Source organism: Anas acuta, chromosome 15, assembly GCF_963932015.1.
Source record: "Anas acuta chromosome 15, bAnaAcu1.1, whole genome shotgun sequence".
Lineage (NCBI taxonomy): Eukaryota > Metazoa > Chordata > Aves > Anseriformes > Anatidae > Anas > Anas acuta.
Genome location: NC_088993.1, coordinates 6,488,276 through 6,511,427, shown reverse-complemented (window position 1 = coordinate 6,511,427; position 23,152 = coordinate 6,488,276). Strand labels below are relative to the sequence as shown.

The 23,152-nt window shown below is 61.3% G+C and overlaps 3 protein-coding genes and 1 long non-coding RNA gene across 7 annotated transcripts in view; all 4 read left to right on the top strand.

Moving 5' to 3' along the window:
• Positions 1–65: 65 nt before the first annotated feature.
• On the top strand, positions 66–1,648 carry LOC137865012 (nucleoside diphosphate kinase, mitochondrial-like). Its single transcript, XM_068699699.1, has 5 exons — positions 66–225; positions 869–999; positions 1,104–1,205; positions 1,278–1,390; positions 1,466–1,648. The coding sequence occupies exons 1-5, from the start codon at positions 138–140 to the stop codon at positions 1,584–1,586; spliced, it is 555 nt and encodes a 184-aa protein (XP_068555800.1). The 5' UTR covers positions 66–137; the 3' UTR covers positions 1,587–1,648.
• A 677-nt stretch (positions 1,649–2,325) lies between these two features.
• DECR2 (2,4-dienoyl-CoA reductase 2) lies at positions 2,326–6,599 on the top strand. Of its 3 annotated transcripts, none has more exons than XM_068699688.1 (9): positions 2,327–2,484; positions 2,570–2,638; positions 3,140–3,191; positions 3,999–4,134; positions 4,373–4,497; positions 4,903–4,996; positions 5,284–5,388; positions 5,532–5,720; positions 6,316–6,599. In XM_068699688.1, the coding sequence occupies exons 1-9, from the start codon at positions 2,387–2,389 to the stop codon at positions 6,348–6,350; spliced, it is 903 nt and encodes a 300-aa protein (XP_068555789.1). In that variant the 5' UTR covers positions 2,327–2,386; the 3' UTR covers positions 6,351–6,599. The 3 variants fall into 3 exon arrangements, with proteins under 3 accessions (XP_068555791.1, XP_068555789.1, XP_068555790.1); XM_068699689.1 differs by having other exon boundaries at positions 5,532–5,749; XM_068699690.1 differs by lacking the exon at positions 6,316–6,599 and having other exon boundaries at positions 2,326–2,484; positions 5,184–5,388; positions 5,532–5,586.
• A 538-nt stretch (positions 6,600–7,137) lies between these two features.
• Positions 7,138–23,152, top strand: part of RAB11FIP3 (RAB11 family interacting protein 3) — a 61,498-nt gene continuing 45,483 nt past the window's right edge. Inside the window, exons 1-2 of one of the 2 annotated variants that reach the window (XM_068699667.1) lie at positions 7,138–7,837; positions 21,591–21,684. In XM_068699667.1, coding sequence (XP_068555768.1) covers positions 7,316–7,837; positions 21,591–21,684 — 616 coding nt within the window. In that variant the 5' untranslated portion in view covers positions 7,138–7,315. The remainder of the gene's footprint in view (positions 7,838–21,590; positions 21,685–23,152) is intronic. The other variant, XM_068699668.1, reaches the window with a different exon arrangement.
• Positions 7,844–9,755, top strand: LOC137865020 (uncharacterized). Its single transcript, XR_011101719.1, has 2 exons — positions 7,844–9,490; positions 9,581–9,755. It is a non-coding gene; the product is annotated as an uncharacterized lncRNA (long non-coding RNA).

The window sequence follows — 23,152 nt, the reverse complement described above, 5'->3', positions numbered from 1 at the left end:
CAGGGCCCCTCCGAGGGGGGGGCTCCCTGCGGCGGCTGCTTTAAGGGGAGGGCCGGGAGGGCCGAGCCGGCCCCTGCCGGGTGTTTAAAGCCTCCAGCCGGGCTCCCGAGGCCAACTCCGAGCCGCCAGCCCCGGCCATGGGCTCCCTGGGGCGCTGCCTGGCCCGGGGCCTGCTGCGGGGGCAGCTCGGCCTCTCCCTCGGGCCCCCCCGCTGCTACGGCTCCGGTGAGACCCAGCCCCAGGGCCCCCGACCCCGTCCCTTTCCCCCCCAGCCACCCTGTCCCTTCCCCACCCTGTCCCTGGGGACCCCGTCCCCTCCCCATGCCCCCCGGCTTGGTGCTGGGGACCCCTGGGCGCTGAGCCTGGGGCTGGCGGTGGCTCCCCCGGTGTCCCCAGGGCCAGCTCGGGGCTGTCCTGCTCTGCCCTTGGGGGACAGGCAGGGAGCGTCCCGTATAACCCTGGGGCTTGCTTGGCTTCGCATCCCCTTTGCTTTCCTGGCTCCTGCCTCGCTGCAGCGGGATGCTCGGTGCCCCAGCAGCCTCGTGCCCTCCTCGCCCTGCTCCTGCCTGCGCCTTCCCCTGCTGTGTGGCTCCGGCATGGGCTGGGGGTGACGGTGACAGCCGTGCCTGGCCCTGTCACCAGCCGAAACTGGAGTGAACCCATCCCACACTGGGACCAAGCGGTGCTGGACACGTCCCCGGCGCTCATCACGGCATCGCTGCGCGTCCCTTGGGCTCGTGGTTGCATCCACCCAGGCGCTGCTGGTGGAGGGGACATCGCAGGGCCCACAGGGATAGGAAAGGGGTCGAGGCTGGGTTTGTGGGAGCAGCGGGGTGGCCGTGGCTCAGTGTCCCCGTGCCCCCCGTAGCCCCCCCGGAGCTGCGGGAGCAGACGCTGGTGCTGGTGAAGCCGGACGCAGTGCAGCGGCGGCTGGTGGGCGATGTCATCCGGCGCTTCGAGCGGCGCGGGTTCAAGCTGGTGGCCATGAAGCTGCTCCAGGTACCCGTCCTTACACTGTGCCCCCCCGGGGGACCCCAAACCGTGGGGATGGATGCGGGCGGCACCCCCCGGGTGTCCCCGCCGTCACCCCGCGGTGCCGTCAGGCAGACCGGGGCCTCCTGGACAAGCACTACCAGCAGCTGCGGCAGAAGCCCTTCTACCCCGCGCTCCTCTCCTACATGACCTCGGGGCCGCTGGTGGCCATGGTGAGCACCCAGCCCTTGTCCCCCCCTCGGCCTTTTTGGGGCTGTGGAGCTCAGGCGTCCCCCGTCCCACAGGTGTGGGAGGGCTACAACGTGGTGCGCTCCACACGGGCCATGGTGGGGGACACCAACTCGGCACAGGCGGCGGCGGGGACCATCCGGGGGGATTTCAGCATGCACGTCAGCAGGTAAGGGGGGGGCGTGTGGGGACGGGGACGGCGCGGGACCCCCGCGGCCACGTCCCCGTCCCTGTCCCCGCGCAGGAACGTGGTGCACGCCAGCGACTCGGTGGAGACGGCGCTGCGGGAGATCGGCTTCTGGTTCCAGCGGGACGAGCTGGTGGCCTGGGAGAGCAGCGACCGCGACTACACCTACGGGCCATAGGGACGGCCACCAGGACGCCGCCTCCCCCCCCATCCCCATCCCATTAAAACCCAGTGCCTCCAGCACGGCGCTGCTCTTGTCAATTCTGTCATGGGGCACGGGGATGTCACAGGGAAGCTCTGGGGGGCACCGAGATGACCCCACGGGGTGCTGAATGGCAGTGGGGTGGCTGTGGTCAGCACTGGGAGGGCACTGGAAGTCACTGGGCGTTAGTGGGAAGCTCTGGGAGGTGCTGAGATGCTGCCAAGAAGTGCTGGGTGGCTCTGGTGGTGACGGGTGGCACTGAGGTGTCACTGGGAGGCGGTGGGGTGACACTGGGGTGTAGGAGCACGGCACTGGGACGGCTCTGGAGGTTACTGGGACTGTACTGGAGGACACTGGGGGGCACTGGGGACAGCGTGAGGCTCAGTGGGGAACTGGAAGGGACTGGAGGGGACTGGGAGGGCGAGAGCGGGGGCTCTGAGAGGCACTGGGATGGCACTGGGAGGGGCTGGGCCGTCACTGGGAGGCACTGGGAGCACTGGGCGGCGCTGTGGGCCCTGGCTCCAGCCCCGCTCCGTTGCCAGGCGACGCCCGCCCACGGGCGCATGCGCAGAGGCTGGGACTGGCGGGCAAAAAAAAACTACAACTCCCGGCATGCCCCGCGGGGAGCCGCCCACCCCACACCCGCTGCGCACTGAACTACAACCCCCCGGAACTACAACTCCCAGCAGGCTTTGCGGCGGGAGAGGACTACATCTCCCGGCATGCCGCGGGGCGGAGGGGCAGAGCGGGGCGGTGAGGGGCCGTGAGGGGCCGCCATGGCGCAGGGCGCCGCCGCCTCCCGGCCGCCGGGGGACGTGGAGGCCGACGAGTGCCTGCGGGAGTACCGGCACCTCTGCAGCCCCGACATCCTGGCGTGAGTGAGCGCCCGGCGGGCCGGGGGCGGCCCCGGGGCACGGCTCTGACCCCCCCGCCCCGCTCCGTGTTCCCCCCCCCCATAGGGGCCAGGTGGCCTTCATCACCGGCGGCGGCTCCGGCATCGGCTTCCGCATCGCAGAGATCTTCATGAGGTGAGGTCGCCGCGAGACCCCCGCCTTGTGCCCCCTGACACACCCTAAATCCCTGGACACCCCCCTTTAGTCGCCTGACCCCCCCTTGTGTCCCCTGACCTCCTGTTAAGTCCCCTGACCCCGCCCCTTTATCCCCCTGACCCCCCCTTTAGTCCTCCGACCCCCCTCTTGTGTCTCCCGACCCCCCCCTTTAGCCCCCTGATGCCCCCTTTAGCCCCCTGACCTCCTGTTAAGTCCCCTGACTCCCCCTTGTGTTCCCCGACCCCCCCCCTTTAGCCCCCTGATTCCTCCTTGTGTCTCCCGACCCCCCCCTTTAGCCCCCTGACCCCGCCTTTAGCCTCCTGATGCCCCCCCTTGTGTCCCCTGACCTCCTGTTAACTCCCCTGACCCCCCCCCTTTAGTCCCTTGACACCCTTTGTGTCCCCCGACCCCCCCCTTGTGTCCCCTGACCCCCTCTTTATTCCCCCGACCTCCCCCAGCCACCTCTCCCTTCTGTTCCAGGCACGGCTGCCGCACTGTCATCGCCAGCAGGAGCCTGCAGCGGGTGTCGGAGGTGAGTGCAGGGCACAGGGAGAGCCGCAGACCCCACAGACCCACCCGGGTCCACATCCCCTCATGCTCGTATGCCAGAAAACAAGCTGCAGAGCTCAGAAACTGCAGTGCAGAGGGAACGGAGCCTGCTGAGCGCACAGGGACTGCTTTCCCAGGGTCTTGACCCTCGGTGGGTGTGCTTGGCAGCTGGGGCTCTAAACTTCTTGGAGAACAGCCCGACGAGGCCATGCAGGCACTGAGGACGTTGCTGGGTGTTGTGCGGGGCTCTGGCTGAGTCCTACCCCGTGCTCCACGTCTTGGGCTGCTGGGGAGAGGTGAGCCCCTGGCAGGAGGGGCTCCGGGCGGCTGGTGGGCAGCAGAGCTGCCCCTTCTGCCTCGGAGAGAGAGCCCCCGGTGCCTGCTGGTCAGCATTTGCCCTTTTACCTCCCGATGTTTCGGATCTAAAGGTTGCTTTTGTCAGAACCCCGCTGGGGTCCGACCTTTGTACTCGCCCTGCAGAGATCTTGCTCAGGACGCGCTGTGTGCAATCACCGGGGAGGTCGCTGGGCTTAGTGAGTCCTGGGGCAAAATTCCCTGGCTCCCCCAGCTTCCCCGCACTGGGGCAGGGCTCTCCCCTGCCCCAGGGTTGTGTTTTTTTGTTCTAAACATGCTGGCTGTGCTGGCTGGTGGGGTGCAGCCGGTTCTAGGAGGGGATGTGGCACGTGTCCGTGCGGGCAGTGCCTGTGTTTGCTGTGCACTGCGAGGGCTGGGTCTGACCCTCTCTGAAGAGCAGAGTCCCAAAAAGAATCGTGCTTCTCCTTCCTTCCAGGCCTCAAAAAAGCTGGTGGCAGCCACGGGGCAGCAATGCCTGCCCCTGGCCGTAGACGTCAGGCAGCCTCAAACCATCGTGGCCGCGGTGGACGAGGCGCTGAGAGAGTTCAAGCGCATCGACATCCTGGTTAATGGTGAGCTGCCGGGGCTGGGGAGGGGAAGGCTGGCACAGAACGTGCCAGGGAGGGTGTTCTGCACGTGGGCTGTGTCTGCTGCCTCTGCCTTACGCTGCTGTGCTCTGGGAGCAGCTAAGCAGTGACGGTACAAGGCACAGAGGGGATGTTCCCAGAGCACTGCGCCCCCAGAAGTCCCCGAGCTGCCTGATGTTTCCTGGCCCCGTGCTGACTGAGCCCCCCCCCGCCTTGTTCCTAGGTGCTGCGGGGAACTTCCTGTGCCCAGCCAGCGCCCTGTCCTTCAACGCCTTCAAAACCGTGATGGATATCGACACGCTGGGCACCTTCAACACCTCCAAAGTCCTCTTCGAGAAATATTTCCGGGTAAGTGGCTTCTGGTAAGGGGGGAAGTTGCACAAACCCACTTGGGAGACGCTCAGGGAAGCGCACCAGGCTCTGTACGCGCAGGGCTGCGCCGTCCTCAAACCCACCCTGCTCGAATCCCGCTCCCTTTTGGGGACTGCAGCCCCTGTGTGAAGCAGGAGCCGTGCTCCCGATCCTGCCAGTCCCCAGCCACGGAGTTTTGACTTGAGCAGCACCTTCCTGAGCTCTGCCCCCTGCCTGGGAAGAAGGAAAATTGCTGCCCCTCCTTTCCCCTGGCCGTCACCTGCGCCTCTGACCTCCCAGTGAGGCCCGGGGGTGTGTTAGCAGCACAGAGGTGGCTGTGCCCGCCCTCTGAGCCCCCTGTGCTGCTCCCTGACTAACACCACATCTTATTTCCCTCCCCAGGACCACGGCGGGGTCATCATTAACATCACGGCCACCCTGGGCTACCGAGGGCAGGCTCTCCAGGTGCACGCCGGCACTGCCAAGGCCGCTATAGGTACCTGAACCTCCCCGCTGGGGCTCTGCAAAGCTGCCTGGGGCCAGGAAGGAAGCTGCTTCTCCCTGGATATCGGGGTGGGAAAATCTCTTTGGGGGTGTGGATAAGAAGCGGTGTGGGTGCTTGCAGGGCTGATGGGTTTGGGTTTGGGGTGAGGCTCTTCTCTCATGTGGGCGTGTTCTTCCAGGGCCTTTTGCTCTCAGCCGGTCTCCCTGGCTTTTTGTCCCCACGACAGCTGCGGGAATGGCTTTGTTCTCCGTGCCTCATCCCTCTTGTGCTCTTTCCAGACGCCATGACCCGTCACCTTGCTGTGGAGTGGGGTCCCAACAACATCCGAGTCAACAGCCTGGCGCCGGGCCCCATCACGGGCACTGAGGGCTTCCGCCGCCTGGGTAAGGCCCCGGGGCTGCTGCCTCTGCCCGCGAGGGGAGCGCCACGGCCCGCCCGTGCCACGCAGCTCGCGGGGCTGCCAGATCGAGCGGGGACGGGCGAGAGGTCCCGTGTGTGTGACTGACCCCTTTTTCCCATCGCTCAGGTGGGAAATTTGCCGAAGAATCCAGGCGGTTTGACACCATCCCCCTTCACCGCGCGGGGAACAAGACGGAGATCGCCCACAGCGCCCTGTACCTGGCGAGCCCCCTCTCCTCCTACGTGACGGGCACCACCCTGGTGGTGGACGGCGGGAGCTGGCTCACCTCTGCCAACGACTTCCCCGCCTTGCTGGGTATTGCTTCATCCTCTGCTAAGCTCTAGGTGACGTGCCTTTCCCCCTCGCTGGGATTAGGGCAGGGCTCCTGGCACAAAAACCCTCTTGACCCGTGGCGCAGAGGCACGGCTGCCGCACTGGCGGGCATCCTGCTGCCTTTTTCACCTGCCTTGGTCCCGTTCTGCCGGGCTCTGCTCCTGCTGAGGCTGCTGCCGTGCAGACTGGGGGTGCTGGGCTCAAACTGGGGGTGCTGGGCTCGAACTGGGGGTGCTGGGCTCGAGCAACCCAGCACCAGGACCGCAGGAGATGCCAGGCCCGTGGCTGTGAGCTGCCACGCAGCGTGAGGAGCCTGGGGGAGGACAAAAATTGCTGTTTTTTTCCCCTCTGAGCCTGGGGGTGATGTGGTGTCTTTTCTTCCTGCTGGGGGATGCTCTTTTGGGGGCCTCCAGGTGTCCCCCGAAGCAGGACGGCGCTCGGCTGTGCCCTGCCAGCAGGCTCAGCTCCTGGCAGCCCCTTTCTTCCTTGCTGGGGACCAGTGTTGGGTTTTTTTGGGGAGAGGGCTCTCCCAGCCACCTCCTCCTGCTGTCCTCCCAACCTCCCGGCTCTCTTGCAGATTTCTGGGCTGCGGGAGCGAACCCAAATCCCTGACGGACAGCCTGGGACCGACCCACGGACAGAACCCGACCCAACGCTGCTGCCCCGCGACGTCTTGGGGTGGCAGCGAGCAGTGGGGGTGCTGCTGGGGGCACGGGCTCAGCCTCGGTGCTCTCGGGGGCACACTGGGAGCGAATCCCAGCGGGTTTGGGGTCGCCCCGAGCCCCATGGGGCTGTCCCGGAGCTGGGCTGCGAGCGGGTTGCTCCTTCCCCCAAACCCCCAATAAAGGATTTCTCTGCGGAGCCCTGCCTTCTCCTCCTCTGTGCACTCCCGGGGGCTGAGCCGTGCTGGGGGTCCCCCCGAGCAAGCAGGGGGTGGCCCCGGGGGTGCCCTGCTGCCCTTTGGGGTTTTGGGATTTAGGATTTGGGGATTTTGGTGGTTTTTAACCCAAATCCTTTCTCCCAGCCCTAGGTTTACCCAGCCTTCTCCGGCTGCCAGGCGGTGCTCACACTCCTCCCGCCTGCTGTCCGAGGGAGCTGGGCTGGTCTTTTGGGGCGAAAAAAAGCCGATTTGGGGCCGGGCGTCGTGCTGCGGCCCCACGTGCGCGCGCGCGGCCCCTTTAAGGCCGGCCGGGAACCGGGGCGGGCGGGGACGCGAAACCACCGGGTGACGTCACCGCCCGGCCGGCCGCTGCGGCGCTGCGAGAAATCCCGCGGTTCTCCGCCGCCTGCCCCGGCTGCGGCGGCGCGGGCGGGCGCACGGAGGCGGGGCGGGGCCGGGCCGGGCCCGGAGCGAGCGGAGCCGCCCCGGGGAGGGCGGGGAGGGGGGGACCCGGAGCCGCCTCGCACAAAGCCGGGAGCGGGAGGAGCCGCCGGCAGCGCGGAGCTCCCGGCCGCGATGTGAGGGGGGCGATGGCCGCGGGGCATGGCCGAGCTGTGGGGAGCCGCCGGGCACGGGCAGGGGCAGGGGCAGGGGCAGGGGCAGGCAGCAGCCGGGCGGAGGCGGCCGCGGGGTGAGCATGGAGCCGCCAACGGGGGGCCGGGACCGCCCCGGGCTGCGGGGGGACGAGCCCGAGCCCGAGCCGGGGCTGGAACCGGAATCGGAGCCGGAATCGGAGCCAGAACCGGGAGTGGAACCGGAGCCAGAACCGGACCTGGTGCTGGAACCGGAGCCAGAACCGGAATCGGAGCCGGAATCGGAGCCAGAACCTGAGCTGGAACCGGAGCCAGAACTGGAACCAGAACCAGGAGCGGAACCGGAGCCAGAACCAGATCTAGAACCAGATCCAGAACCGGAGCCAGAGCCAGAACTGGAGCTGGAACCGGAGCCGGATCCCGAACAGGAGCCGGGAGCAGCCCCCTGGGCGCCTGAGCCCCCCGGGGAGGCTCCGCCGTGGGCATCCCCGGAGCAGTGCCCGGGGGGCAGCCCCGAGGCCTCTCCTCGCCTCCGCCCCGTCTTCGACGCCCTCGACCGCGACGGCGACGGCTTCGTGCGTGTGGAGGAGTTCGTGCAGTTCGCCACGGCCTACGGGGCCGAGCAGGTGAGGCCGGGGCGCTCCCGGGGCCGGGGAGGTCCCCCCAAATAGGGGGCCGCCTGCGGGGTCCCGGCCTCCCTTGACACCTCGCTCGAGGCCCCGCGAGGTGTGGGGTGGCCGCGGCCGGTCCTCGAGGAGCCCCGGGGGGCAGCGAAGGCAGCGCCCACCTCGCTGCCACCCCGGTGGGCACGGAGAGGACCGGGAGAAGCCGGTGGCCCCGCTGGGCCCCCTGTGCTGCAGGGAGCCAGCACCTCCCGTCCTCATCCCACAGGGATAAAGCACCTGGGTGCAGCCCTCAGCACCTCCATCACCCCCAAAATCCTGCTGGGCACAGGGCTGCTCGCTTATCGCAGGCCTGATGGTCCTCAATATGCTTTTTTTTTTTTTTTTTTTTCCTTTTTTTTCCCCTTCTTCCCGCTGCTTTGCAGCGCGCTGAGCCGGCGTTCCCCTGCAGCAGCTCAGCCGCGGTGGAATCGGAGGCTGCCTGGTGTGACCCAAAATGGAGAGAGCTCCCGCAGCTCGCCCGGGGATGGGGATGGATTCGCGGCGGTTCTGTACCTTGGCCCGTGCTGCTGCTGCTGCCACAAAGCCTGGAGTAAAACAGATTTATTTCAGGCGTGCAGGCAGCCTCGGGAAGCCGCTGTGCGCTCGCCCAGCAGCCGGGCTTTGCTCCTCTAGCCGGAGCTGCCGGGCGTGCACCGAAGTGCCATGACAAAGCAAATTATCACGTGTGAAGGAGGGCTGGGTGGCAGAGGGGCTTTTTCTTCCTCCTCGTGGTGAAAACCTCTCCCGGGAAGAGCCGGGAGGCATCTCTCTAAGGCAAGGCCTCTGCGAAAAGGGGCTGCGAAAAGGGGCTGCGGAACTTCTTGGGGAGGTCCCCACCGAGGGGCTGTGAGGGGCACGGTGCTGGCAGCCCCCTGCCGTGATAACAGGCGGTGTCAGGAGCCTTATCTCGTCTTATCTCGCCTTGCTGCGGCCCCCGGAGCTGCTGCAGGTGGGGAAGCAGAAGCAGGCTCTGGGTTCCCGTTGGTATGAGCTGCCTGCGCCCCGTGCAGGCTCGCGGACCCCTTGTCACCGCCACCTTTTGTCACCACCGTGGGGCACGGGGGGATGTGATGGGTGGCTTGGCCTCTGGTGCTGCAGGAATTGTGCTGGCGCTTCAAAGGGGCAAAAACACAGCTGTGAAAGGTTTTGAGGTATATCCTAGAGGAGTGTCTGAAGCCCTTAAGGTCAGTCCCAAACCAAGCAGGGTGTCCGGGGAGGTTTTGTGCTGCTGGAAGCTGCTGCCCTGGCTCAGCGGGGGTCTGGTGCTGGCTGTCCCTTTGCAGCCACTCGTTCCTTCCCCCAGAGCTATCAGTGATGCTGTCCATGGCCCGATGCTGCTGGGCCAAGGCAGTGGGCACCCCGGGGAGCTCAGCCCGGCACCTCGAGCCAGGACAGAAGCAAGGAGGTGCTCTGCAGGAGCAGCCGGGGGTGGCGGTGGGGTCTGCGAGCTCCCATGGGCTGTGCGGAGCAACGAAGGATGGGGTTCGGGGGGAGCTTCTTGACCCGTTTTGTTCCAAGGAGTTGGAGCTGGGGCCAGCGAATTCCCATCCTGGAGCTACCAGGAGCCCGCTGCCTCCTCCTGCTGCCTGCCCGCACGGGGAGGACGCGTGGAAGGTGCGCACGGGGTGGTGGCGGTGGCACAAGCTGCTAAATTTAAGCCCGGCAAGTCATCGCAGCCGGCTGAATCATCCGGGACTCGCGCAGGGCCGGAGGGTTACGGAGCCACACGCGCGCGGTGCCAGGAGCTGGGGAGCTCAGGGAAACACCGGGGGCATTGATGGGCCACCGGGCTCAGTGCTGGCTGATGGCTTGGCTGGAACAATTAACAGCTAAATGCCACGGAATAAATGGCCGTCGGGCTCCTTCCTTTGCAAGACGACACGGCCCGAGATTATTTTCTCTCTGCCTGGTGATATCTGCATGGAAAAAGTGTGCAGGGAAGGGGGTTGCTTGGTTAGTTGCCTGTTGGCTGTTGGTGAAGGCTGGCTTGGCTCCGTGGCCGTGGAACCGGCAGCGTTTTGGGCTCGCCGAGATGAAGGCAGGGGAAGCTGCCGGGTCCGAGGGGCTGGGGCTCGGGGCAGCTCCTGGGGGTGCGTGGGGAGGGTGCCGTGGTCCCAGCACAGGGTGTGCCCTCGGGTGTCCGTGCCCGGGGGCTGAGAGTGAGGTGTGAAGGTCTGGAGGCCGGCTGGGCTCGCCAGCAGCGCCGTGCTTTTGTCTCCTTCCCCTCCCCGTTACCGCCGCTCGCAGCCGCTTTGTTCTCCCCGGCAGCAGGAGGGATTTCTGCGGGCTGGGACCCGGGGCAGGGCAGGGGACAGGTCCCAAAACCAGGCACTGGGACGTGCCGGGCATCGGGGTGTGCGCGTGGGCACTGGTTTTGTCAGTGCAGGGTCGTGTAGGGGAGGAGGAGACCCGAGCATTTGTAACGCATGGGGAGACGCTGTCCTGCTGGCATCCTGGTATTTTATTTTTTTTTCTTTTTGGTTTTGATCTGGAAGAGGATTGGAGGTGGAGAAGCCTCCTGCACCACATGAGCCCCCCGCTTCTGCTCAATTACGAGGAGTCCCGAGGGTTTGCCCAGCTGATTTTTGCATCGCTCCCGGCACTGGGGCATCTTCGCCTTCTGTGCCCTGGCAGATCTTTGGCCTCTTTTTCTCGCCGATCAGCTCAGGCTCTATTTCAGCGTGCTCTTTTACTTTCCTTTTAATATTTACACCCTTCAGACGCCTGTCCTTGACCACCAGCCTTCCTCTGCCCCCACGCCAGCCGATCCCTAAGCCAAGCTCTCCGTCTTTAGCTTTTAACTTTAGCTTTTAACCTTCCCTGCGTGCTGCTTTCTGGAGCTTTTTGCCAGGTGTGCTGAGCTCTATCAACCTCCCACCTCCTCGTGGTGCTGCAGGAGGGCTCGCAGCGGGCAGCACTGCGGGGTCAGGCTGTGGAGGAGCTCAGGTAAAAGCCCCCCGTAGCCCTGGAACCCCGTCATGAGGATGGATAAAAGCCATCGGATGCATTCCTCTGCCCGCCGGGGGCACCTCTCCAAAAGGAGAGGTGCTGCGCCCTGAACTGGTGCTGGAGGCTGACTGGGGAAAGGTTTCCTCCCCTCGGGGAGCAGCGTGCGTTTTGGGCTGTAACAGCGTTGAATTGGGGTCATCACAAGCAGCCGGGCTGGGGCTGAGGCTGCAGCAGGACGCAGTCTGTGCTCTCTGAGTCATTCTGACCCGCTGCTGCTTCCAGCTATAAACACTTCCCCGGCTTCAGAGTTGCTTCTCTCATTGTGTAACTCCGTGTAGCCAGTAATTCATACTCGTTACAACAATTGCCTACGTAATTTCTTTCCATTTTACTCCTGTTTTGACTTTCTCTTGCCGCTCGTCCTCAGCTGAGCTTTGCTTGGAGCCCCGCAGCATCCCCTCACCCCCTGCCCCCAAACAGCTTTCGGTTTTGCAAAATGACGCCTTGTTTTTAGGCTGTGCTCGGCGGCTTCTCCCCAAAGACCGTCTGGTTTCCAGCTCCGGGCTGCAGGTAGGGTGTCCCCGCTGCCCTGTGGGGAGCCGTGCCTTCCCCGTCCCTTCCTGCAGGTGGGTCCGGGTGGTGGGCTGTGCTCGTGGTGTTCGGTGTGCTGACACGGTGAGTTTGGCCTCGGGGAATCATGTAGTTTGTACTCCCAACAGCTCCCATGTGCCGAAAGCGTTTCCTTCTCCGACTGCACCCCGTTTTGGCACAGCACTAGGTGTGCGGGGTGCTCCTGGTGCTGCTTTTCCCCCTGCAAGGCGGTGATTCCCTGTCGGGTGCTCAAGTCCCCCTGTCCAGCAGGACCCTGAAGCTCCTTTCAGTCCTCGTTTGCCTTTCTGAGAGCTCCACATCCCTCGCTCCCCTTCCACATCGATGCTCCCCGGGACGTGTACGCCCGCAGTGATGCTGCTGCTGGCAGCACAGCCCCCATGGCCCGCGGGGTGCTGCCAAAGGCTGATGCTTGAGCTATTTTTGGGTCTCCAGAGGAAGGAAACGGGGCTCTAGCAGCGGGACAGAGCTGTTGTGGATGGCACACGGCGTAAAAGGTGGTTTTTTAGTGTTGGTTTGCTCCTGAGTTAGGGTAATGAGTGTCCCCGTGGATTATGGAGGAGGAGGAAACGTGAGCGAGGGCAGCTTTGGAGGCTGCTTGCCCCCAGCTGCTCCTGGCCGGGCTGCAGCGTGTGGCACCCGTCCTGCAGGGAGAAAAGGAAAGGAAAAAGGAAAGGAAAGGAGCTCGAGAGCGAGCTGGAGCAGAACCGAAAGAAAATCACTGCGGTGTGCTCGTGGCTGCAGGTGCTTCCGCAGCAGGCTGCCCGCTGGTTTTGGGGTTGCTCTCAGAGGAGGTGAGGTCCCCGCTGGCGTCGCTCTCGGGGAGCGGCCGCGCAGCCCCTCCTGCAAGCTATGGGTCCGCTGCAGGGGTGAGGCTGTGCTTGGCTGTTGCCATCTTCAACCTTTGAGGTGACTACAGCTGGAGCGAGTGGCTGAGTGCTTGTGGTTTTCAACACAAATTTGGGCTCTTGCTTAAATGGCACCGATTCTGGTGCTAGCAGCGTGGGTCCCGGCTCCAGCACGGTGCCAGTGCTCAGGGTGCCGCTGAGCGCTGGGGTGCTGGGTGCGTGGGGCAGGACGGGCACCCCGCTGAGGGGTCCCGTTTCGAGCAGCCCGGCGGTTGTCTGGTTATTAGTGGTGTTTTTTAACAGCACGTTGTATCCTGCAGAGGAAGGAGCTGCTGTTCCATCCGCCCCGATGCCCTCGGATGCGGGAGCCGTAGCGTTGAGCTGAGCTCGAGTCCTGCTGCTCCGGGAAGGGGTTTCCAGGCTGCTGGCAGGGAGTTGAACCAAGCGGCAGGACACAGCACCCTGCGACCCGCCGGGGTTTGCCGGAGCCCGATAGGAAACTCAGCAAAATGTGCGAGGTGAAAGGAGCCCAAACCAACAGCTTTTAGAGAACAGAAGCTTTCAGGGGCAGGAAGCTGATGGTGTTACCGCAGCAGCCTGGGAGCCACACGGGTGCTCCGTGGTGCTGTGGGACCAGGGGGCTGCTTAGGGGTCCTCCTGCTCGGGAAAGGAGTGCTTACAGCAGTGGATTTGCTGTTTGTTGGCAGTGAAACTCCTCACGGGCAAATGACGTTCAGTTCTGCTTTAAAGCTGGTATCTGTTTAAAAATAAGAATCAGGACCTCGTGGCTTTCGCTCGTGCCTGTGGCTGCAGAGGGCTGAAGAGGCGTCTGCTGCCTCCCCTTTGCGTGGCCACGTTCCCTGTTTTTCTGGGGGCAGCACCAGTTCTGTGCCCAGCTCACTGGAGAAAAAACAACCTGGAAATCCTTGTGGGATGTTTTTCCTACGGATGCGGCATCCAGCTCATCCCCTCCTGGTACCTGGGCTCCTGCTGAGAGCAGCGGCAGGGCTCCTGTCCCAAAAGGGCCAGGGGAGGATGCTGAGGCTGGTGGGCAGCAGGAGCATCTCCAGCTCTGCTCTGCGCCTCCTCCAGCTCTGGTGGCATCGTGGGGGCAGAGAGGTGGCCAAATGGAGAAGCATTAAGGTCACGGTGGCTCATTGCTCTTGTTGCTGTGATGGTTTTGGGGCTGGTGCTTGTGATCCCACCCTGAAGTCCTGGTCCTCCCCGCGTTCATCCTGCCCCTGCGCCCCCCTGAGCACCCTCCTGCAGCCTGGAAGCCCCTCGGGGCTCTCCGCCCCGCCTGCCGCCTCTGCCTCCGCGCAGACTGCGCTTTCCGTAGGCTGGGCGAAGGGCTGCCAAAAGAGGGGGGGGATAATTTGTTGCGGTTCTGAAAAAGAAACGAGGCTTTGTGCTCTGAATCGCGCTTGTTTGTATTAAGATAAACTCGGTTTTGACAGCGTGGCAGGCACAGCCTGGCCGGGCAGGGGGTAGCAGCCCGCACGGCTTCGCCTCCGTTGCCTGCTCGTGCCTGCGGAGCTCCAGGGTCTGTGGTTTGAGCTGCGGGACCCCCAGACCTGGGGGGGCTCCACGTGGTGGTCCCGGTCCCGTGTGCACCCCCAGCTCGCTGCAGGAGGGCTTCTTGGCCCCGCTCTTGTGGTTTGGTTTTGTCGGTGGGAAAAACTCCCTCCTGTTTCTGATGCCCCTGCCTGTTTTATCAACCACAGCACCTAACTTGGGTTTTGGAGAGGGTGGATGGATAAAAGCGAGTACCACGCTAGCGGGAGGGCTTCTTCGGGGATACACCACGGGTTTTTGGGTGCTGCTTTCCCTCCCTGAGGAGGGTGGAAAGGAGCCGCAGCTCAGGATGCCGCGGCCAGCTCTGCGGCGGCAGCCCCAGAAGGGACCCCCAGGGGTCTTGTCCCAGGGGACTTCACACCGAGCTACACCAGGAGCTACAAAGCTGTCTCTTAAATGTTTCATCCTCGGCACGTGGCCCGGTGTGCTTTATCTGGCTCCGAAACCTGCACCGTGGCAGCTCTGGCTGCGCTCAGCTCTCCTCCGGGGTGGCCGCAGCCGATGTGAACGCGTGCGTCTTGTGTGAGCGGTGACCGAGCACAAAACCCCTTTTTGTTTTTTCCCTTCTGGATCCAGTCCCCTCTGAGCTGTGCGTTGGGAAGGGTGAGAACAGGCTTCCTGTGTCATCAGGAGAACAAAGGCTGCAGACAAAGCCTCCCATGTCCTGGAGGGCGGAGGAAGAAGAGCCTTGCAAGTTTGCTTACACCCATGGTTATGTTTGTAGTCGTGGTGCTGCTGCTGAATCCTTTGAGTGCAGGGACAGGAAATCTGGAACGCTCGAGACAACCGTGATTAACGTGGATAAAACCATTTTGGTGTAACTTATGATCCTGTTGTTTTCAACCCGCCCTTGAAGCAGTTCCTCTGAATGTTTCTATGCTTCAGCAGCAGCAATTGATGGGTGGCTTAGTCCTACCTGAGCCTGGAGAACACGTTTGAAAACACAACAAAGCCTGGCTCCTGGGGCTGTGGTGAGCACAGAGGCACTGAGGGAGGTCTTGCAGGTAAGCGTTGGGGCTGCTAGGGTTAGTCCAAAGGGTGCTGGTGTCCAAAAGTGCCTGCTGGGTTGTATGGCCCAGGGGAGCTTCTGCCAGCATGTAGGGTTAGCTCTGCCTGCACGTGCTGCCTTCTTCCCTCCTGTGAGGGTGGTTAGGAAGGGCCTGGCTCCTTGGGCTTGCTTGGCTGCGAGCTCTTTGGAGCATGTTCTTCGGCTTCTCTGCCTTCTGCCTGTTGAATTTTGGGCGTTAAAGGGGAAGCATTTCCCTCTCCACGCTCCCGATGCAGGGGAGTGCTCTGGGAGCGAAAGGCAGGAGCTGCTGATCAGCATCAACTCAGGGTGCCTTCTTGGCTCCCAGTGTACTTAGAAACTTCTTGCTTCCTCTCCCCAAAAGGGAAAATAATCATTTATTGGAGAGGGAGTTCTCTACAGATTGACCCTTTGCCATCTCGAGCACATGCTCCTGTTCGTTGTGTGTTCACAGCTCTGGTATGTCTGGTTTTGTGTACCCAAAATTGAAGGCAAGCCAGGCAGCCTTTATTTTGGATGAAACAGGAGGAAGGAGACCTTGTAGGTTTAAATTGAGGGTACCATCTTCCTGGGCAGGCAGGACAGGAGGGGAGGTCGTCCCGTTGGTGAACTCTCCTGGTGTGTTTTGAGGAAGCAGCCGCACTGCTGGGGCTTCTCACGCGTGGCTTGGGGATCCTCTCCTGTTCCAGTTCTTCGGGCACCTGCAGGCTGATGAAAACCACGGGAGGCTTTATTCCCCTTCTGCCTTAAACAGTAGGCTTGATTATTTCTTCTGTAGCAGGAGGAGACGAGAATAAGACACGCTGAATCTTTGCCTCCTGTCCAGAAGAACGCCCTGATTTTGGGTTTCCAGCACGAGACTGAAAGCAGAGCGTCTAGGACTGAAGTGGCAACAGGATGGTTGCACCGAGGTGTGCGCAGGATTAGTGGGGTGAAAATTAGCTGCAGAAAGCACCTTCACTGAGTGCTGCTGGGGCTTGAGCTTTAATCGGGGACCTGGCCGGACAATACCTGCCTGCTGCTCTGCTCCTGGAGCTCCTGCTCAGCCCTGGGGAGCAGCGAGCTCGCGGCAGACCTGGAGAGGTGCCACTGCTTGCAGAATAAATAATGCAGCCCTTGTGCTCCTTCCTCACAATTGACCATTGCCTCTCCCTGTAATGAGAGCTGCCCCTTGAGGGTGTTTCAGAGGTTAGTTAATTAGGTGTAATTGCAGCCGAGCAGAAGCCTGCTCTGGGGTTCTGCCTGCTTTCTGTAGCGCCAGATTCTTTAACAAACGATGGAGTCGGCTCCTGTACATGTTGCTGGAACAAGTGCAATCCCGAGCCATCAGCCTTCCCCTCAGCCGGCGTGTTTATGCTGATGAAACCACAGAATTGGGCTCTGGAAAGGGGGTTTGAGCTTTGGGATCTGTGCGACCGTGGTTGGGATCACGGCAGCACCCCGGGAAATGCCTCGCGCGAAGCGACGCTGAGTTCTGCTCACACTGCTGGCACGTTGACGTGCTCTGAGCACCCCGCACAGGGGGATAGATGTGGTCTCAGCCCGGACAAATGCTGTATTAAGAGGGATCAGTTCAATTCAGCTGATCCACTGCAACCATTGATGCAGGGACTGCTCGGTCTGACGGGAGCGGCTGTCCAGGCACGGCGCTGTCTCTGCTGTTGGGGTCCAGCACTTCCAACACACTTGTACATTTCCCAAGGCAAAGAACACAACTCCTGACTTTGGTAGGAGCCTCTCCGACCCAGAGGCTTTTAGGATGTTTTTACTCCTTTGTTTTGCTCGCAGCTCCTGTAGGCGTACGTGGGCAGGGCAGGGGCGCAGGCACAGGCACCATCTCCGTGGGTCTCCCTTCCCGAAACCTTGCTGGCCCTACAAGGCAGGCAGACCCAGAGCAGGCTGCCTGCAGGCAGGGCCTCGTAAACCCAAATCTGCTGCAATCCGAAGGCTACAAATAAGGAGGGGTGGCCTGGAGAGGGCTTTTTAAGGCCAAGCAGGAGACTCGGGCTGGCTTTGGGCACGGTCAGCGTAGTGCCGAGCCTTGCGCCGAGCCGGGCAGAGCTCCAGCAGAGCGTGCAGGCAGCGAAGGGGAGCAGGAAACAAATGAAAAGAGGCTGATAGAAAAAAAAAAAAAAGAAAAAAAAAAAGGTTCAGCAGCTGGTTTAAAAGCCAAGTTTTATTTTCTGTTGTCAGATGTTCTCTGAACATCCAGATGTGCCGGGAGCGGTGTCTGCGTGCGGTGTGACTTGCAGAGCCGATTGAGGAGCTACAGCAATGTTTTTGGAAACCTTTCTGGCCCTGTAGCAGGGATGGTTGTCTTTTTGTGGCAGAGCAAGCTCCTATCGAGTAGGGTATAGCTGGAGGGGCAGCAACGAGCATGTGGGGCTGAAGAGGGTGCATAGGTGCCGGGGGCATGGGGTCTGGCCCTTCTCCCCTCTCCCCTCCAGAGGAAAGCTCTGCTCCTGCCGAGCCGTATGGGATCCCCGGTGCCTCCCCCAGCTCCCTGGTGGCCCCGTGTCCATGTGGACAGGACTCCCACCAGCAGCCTGCCTCGGCCGGGCTGGCGGCTTTGGGCCAGGAGCGGGTGCCAGGAGCCGGCCGGGAGCCGTGCGTACGACCTCCTGTTTGCTCTGCCCACCGCAGCCTCGGCGCTGGAATGCCGGCCTGGGGCGGGGGCTCCCAGCCCATCCTCGCTCTGAGCAGCCACTTTCAAAGCTCCCTCTTTAGGCTAAGCCATCGCCTTTCTGTAGGATTAGTTTTTAGAAGTGAAATGTCCATGGGTTTTGAACCGCTCACGGGTCGCTGCTGCTGCTTGCGGTGGTGCTGCCATCGCGAGCTGCTGGGTGAGGGGCTTCCTCGGGTGGCCGTGTTAATGCTGCCTCTGAGGTTTTAGGGGAAATTTAAGTCCCAGGCAGCAGCGTGCTGTGTCACCCAACGCGTTCTAGACTCTTCTTACCGGTTTTGAGGGCTTTTTCACCAGGGAGCTGGTCTGTCCCTGCTGGTAGCTCAGATGTCCGGAGGGTGCTGAGCCAGGCGCCTGGCTGCTTCAGCCGGACCCTTGGGCAGCCTCCAGCGCGGTGTTCCTTGTCGTGCCAGGCCTCTCGGTGTCTTTCTCACAGCTCTCCAGTTTCTCTGTGCACATGCTCCCCTTTGGGGACCCGGCAGCGTAAGCTACCCATTAGCAGGACCAGCTCTTCAGCCTCACTCAGGTTCTCGTGATTCACCTCAGTGCTTGTCCTGCTGCTCGGCAGGCTGAGACCTGGCAAACCTTTCCCGAGGACAGGAGGGAGCGATTTCAGGGCAGGAACATCTCAGGCTGTGCTTATCAGCACGTGTGGGAGCGCAGGCACGCAGTTTCTGGGCATGTTGTATCGGGGATGTCAGTACTGATTCCCCCTCCTTGTCTCTTTTGGATTTATTGGACTTATTTCTAGGGTCTGCGCGGCATAAAGCAGTGCTGAAGTGCCACCCTTGCTGTGGCATTGCCAAGTCACCCCCTCACACAGCGTGGAGGCCCTGGGGTGGCCCCGGTGGTGGCCAGGTGGAAGCAACCCCCCCAGCAGACGTGTGCGGGGCATTTTTGGTTCTGCTGGACCCCTCTGCTGCCTGCTGGAGACACGGAGCACCAGCAAGGCAAAGAGAAACGCCTGGAGCTTCCTTTTCCTTTTCCTCCGGGGCTGCTGGAAGAATAGGGCCCCTCAGGGCTGGGGAATCCCTCACCTCCAGGAAAAACTCCCCTCGTGCAGCTGCCAAGCATTTGTGCTGATCCGAGTTTGGGATCCTCACCGCTGGCTTAGCTGAGCCTCAGAAGCTCTTGAGCTTCGCTGCGTTTGGGTGCCTGAGGTCTGGAGATCTGCAAGGGAGGGAAGTGTCCATAAATCAGAGTGGCTCCGGGGCAAACCCACCTCCCACAGGTCCCGTAGGGGCTGGTGCCAGGAGCCCAGTCCCGCTTTGGCCCCAGGCTGTGCCTCAACCCTGGCACAGGGCGAGCAGAGCTCTGGCAGGTCTCACCACTTCGTCTCAAGGGACTTTCACTCAAAGTAGTGCAAATCTCCCCTTCAGCCGGGACTTAAGCCTGTTGTTGAAGCCTTGGCATCTCTGACTCTTTAATGCTCTGTTTCTAGCTGCTCGTGCCTCTTCAAAAGGAGCCTGTAACCGGCTACAAACACATTAAGCAAAGCCTTTATTTTGAATACTCGCTGGCCAGGAGAAGGGACCTCCCTGTGGCTGTGGTTTGTGTTGGCGTAGTGTTGGAGCTAATAGGGACAGGTAGGAGTTAGTGCTAGGACTGTTAACTGCTTCCTAGACCAGCTCTCAGCTGAAAGCAGCAGATCTGTGATTTTTGTAGATCAGCAAACCTAGCTTTACTATTGGAGCCGTAATTCTTGTTTTTAACCGTTCTGATAAGACGTTTTTTCAGCCTGTTTGCAAAATGAAGAAATGGAGCAGATGGGTGGGTGGTTACAGCTCAGGAGCGGGGCGCTGGAGCTGTCTGAGTCCAGGCATGAAGGAGAGGGTGGCTTTTGGGATCAGGGGTCCAGGAGCACCGCAGAGGGCTGGTCCTGCATTTCAAATATTGTGCCTGGTTCTTGTCTCCATCTCCAAAAAGGGGCAGGGGGGCTGGAGGGGGCACAGAACCAGCGATGGAAACGGTCCAGGGGATGGAGCAGCGGCTGGGACCCTGTGGGGACATCCCAGTCACACCTCCCCGTGTCTCGTGGTGGTGGCACTGGGAGGTGGTGGTGAAACACCAGGGAGTGGCGTGGAATCGCCGAAAGCCTGTGGGAGCAGGCAGCGAGCTGCTGGGCCTCGCAGGGGCAGGGCTGGATGCCCGTGGGTGCTAACGGGGCTGGGCAGGGATGTCCCCTCTGTCCCCAGCTCTGTGGTCGTGGGCACAGGGACAGAGTGGGTGGACCAGGCAGGGGCTGCTGGTGGTTTTGTCCTCTGCATGCCCTGAGTGATGCTGAGCATCGGTGGCCGCTCGTGCTCTGTCTGCTGGTGCTCATGTACGGGATCATCAAGTCCAGTTGGTGTCTACGGGCACGGATAACGAATTAAAAGTTGTGGCTTTTGAACCCGAAACCGCCAGATGCTTTAACTGGAACTGCCGCATTCCCCGAGTTGTTTCTGTTAGCCTAAAACACCTTTGTTTAGGGTAGGAGAGGCCTGACTCACCCAGCTCAGAGTGCCACGCGAGCTCAGCCCATACCCAAAAGGCACCCGCAGGAGCGGAGGAGATGCTCAGGTTTCCTCGCCCCCAGTCCGTGACGGGGCAGGTGGGTGAGCTGGTGGGCACTGGAGCTCGGGGGCTTCATCTCCCCATGGCCCCGGGGAGGCACAGCCAAGCTCTGGGGGTCTCAGCCCCACCATCACCTCCGTGCCAGCAGCGTGCTGGGCGCTGCCTGCGTCTGGGCTTGGCCTCCCCTCCCCTCCATCCCACGCAGCTCAGCTCGGAGAGCCGCAGGTGGGGCTGCAGGGGCGTCCTCCTGTGCAAACAGAGCCAGGTTTCTAGAGGGAAGCAAACCAAACCAAACAGCAAGGAAGCTCCCGCTGATGCGTGGCTGAGTCAGGAGGCTCCGAGCACCGCGGCTGCGCTCCTTCGTCCCCCTTGCCCTCGGGTGTGAGAGGCGTCCGTGGACGCGAGGTGTGTGCCTCCTCCCGTGCCAGGGGAGGCTCAGCCACTCACCGCCGCCTTGCCGAGATCAGGTCAGGGTGGAGATCACCCTCTGCACCCGGCTGTGTTTGTGGGGGCTGAATGAGTCCGGCACCAGGAGCGGAGCTCCCCAAGGCTCCCTCCTGCACCTCCACCCCGGGCAAAATGCGCCCAGCGGGGTGAGGGCAGCCTCTGAGCGTGGAGCTGATGCTGCAACTCCCTTCTGCGCCTCTCGCAGCCTGCTTCATCCTGGGCTTGTTCCTCAGCTCGTGGCTGTGGGTCTCAAGTATTTGAAGGTCTCTTGAAATGAGGATTTGGGTTTTTCTTTTAGAGGAAAATGCCCAACTGTCACAGCAGCTTGAGAAGTGGCAGCAGTGGCAGCCTGGGAGGAAGGAACCAAAGGCGCTTTTTTCAAGTCTTTGTTTGGACCATGAGGAATGACTTCAGTGTTGCCCTCAAACCGTGTCCCACCCTGCTGGAGGTGCTGGGATCGCCCTCGGTGTGTCTTGGGAGTGTCCCTGCTCCCCGGGTGTGCCTGCCTTGCCCGCACCCCATGGGCTTCTCCCTCCCCTGCAGCCATCGCCTAATTGTGCAATGTTTCAACTGCGTGGCCTAAACTTGTAGCGTGGAGCAGTTCATTATCACCAAATCCTCTTAATTGGGCCCTCCTACTGGGCAGCCTGTTAATGAGTTTTCCCAGTTATGGTAGAAGCTCTTTAAAAAATATTAGAATAAATAAATCCCTGGCAGAAAATCCCTGGACTGTGTTGAAAGAAGTAGCACGCCCACCGATGTTTCAGGACAAAGCAATGGTTCTGTGCCAGCCAAGTGCCAGTTAACCCCTCTGTGCTGAGCACTTGTGTTTGAGGGAAAACTGCTGCAGTTTGGTGTCAGTTTAAGAAATCCACTGTCGTTAACCCCAATCTTTGTCATGTGGGAGAGGAGGGTAGGGAGGCAGAACTCGTTAGGAGGTGTTTCCCTCGTTAGGAGCTCAGGTGAGCATGTGGATGATGCTCAGAGGGCTTCCTGGTAACGCTGCTCTCGTCCTGGCAGGTGAAGGACCTGACCAAGTACCTCGATCCCAGTGGACTTGGAGTCATCAGCTTCGAAGATTTCCATCGGGGGATCAGAGCCATCAGAAATGGAGGTGAGTCTGGTGCCGCGGTGCAGGTGAGGCCAGGAGGATGCCAGGCTCTGCGGCGAAACAGGAGCGAGCTGGGCTGGTGTGCTGGGAGGAGAGTGAGGGGGCGGCCGGGTGCGCTCAGTAATAGGGTTGAAAAGGGTGGCACAGGAGTCGTGGAGGCTGTGTGCTCTCCTGCTCATCAGGAGAGTCCCTTCCTAAACGTGTGATGGAAACAGCAAAGCCAAGGAGAGAAACTCCCTTCTGGTTCGGTGTCTGCTCTCCCCTATGGCTCTGTGGGGCTTTGCTGCCCGGGCAGAGGGGTGGCTTGGCTGACCTGCTGCTGGAGATGCCCCTCTGAGTGCTGCAGAGCACGGATCTGCTAACCTCCGGCTGCTGATGCATTTACCTCCCCTCCAGCTGTTTGGAGGATCAGCACGTACAGATGCTTTCTGGCAAGAAGCACGTGAAACGGGCTTTGAACTTGCTGCCTGGTAGGTAACCTTCACACAGGCCCGTGGCAGCTCTGATGCTGCTCTTGAGGGGCTCGTCCCAGCTCCCAGAGCAATAGCTTGGGGAAATGCTGATATCTCTCTGGCTGGCTGGTGTTTGAACCGCTTTGCTGAAGAGGGGAGGAAAAAAAAAAATAAACACAGACTTTTTTTTCAATATGGGATTCATCTCTAAGACGAGCGTTGGAGGTTCATTTTGGGGCAAGTGCGTTTTTAAGGACAGGGTGTGAAAAATATTGGAAACATCGTGCCGAGCAGATGTAACTTTAAATGTGCAAATTGGAAGCGCCACATTTGCACATTAATCAATTCTGTTTACAGTCAGGCCTGTCTTAAATTTCAGCATTGCTTTCATGCAGGGATGAACGTGCGCCGCGTTGTCACCCCGGCACGCCGGGCGTGCTTTTGAGCACTGATACAATCAAAGACCAATTATTCCCGTACAGACCAGGTTCGTTTCATGAGTAGAAAAGCCCTGAAAAGCAGAAGCAACTTGTTTTTTTTGTTGGCCATCCATCCCTCCTCCTGCTGCCCGGGCTGATTTGTGCACAGCTCTTCCTCGTGCACTTGGGATTTGTGTCTCGTGGCAGCTCCAGAGCTTTGGTGGCTGCTGTAGCCTGACGGGTGGCCGAGTGCAGTTCTGGTGGTGCAGGAGGCAATGCAGCACGCTATTAATTTGTAATAAATTGCCACTGGAGTAGAGCGTGGTTGTGAAAGCCACGGCTTGTATTTCTCTTCAATAATTCAGTGCTCTAGTATTGTGTTATATTAATTGGATGGAAAAAGCAGATCCGGACAAAGCTTTTAAGATGCTATTTATTAGCCTTATAAGGGATTGCTATGTATTTATTACAGTGGTTAAGAGCAGCAGAGCTCTCTAATGTTGCACAGCACCGAGCAGCTATGAAAAAACGTGGGACAGGGCACAGAGAGTGTTTCTTCAAGCCTTACCAGCTGAGCAGTTGTTCACGTTGAAATGATCT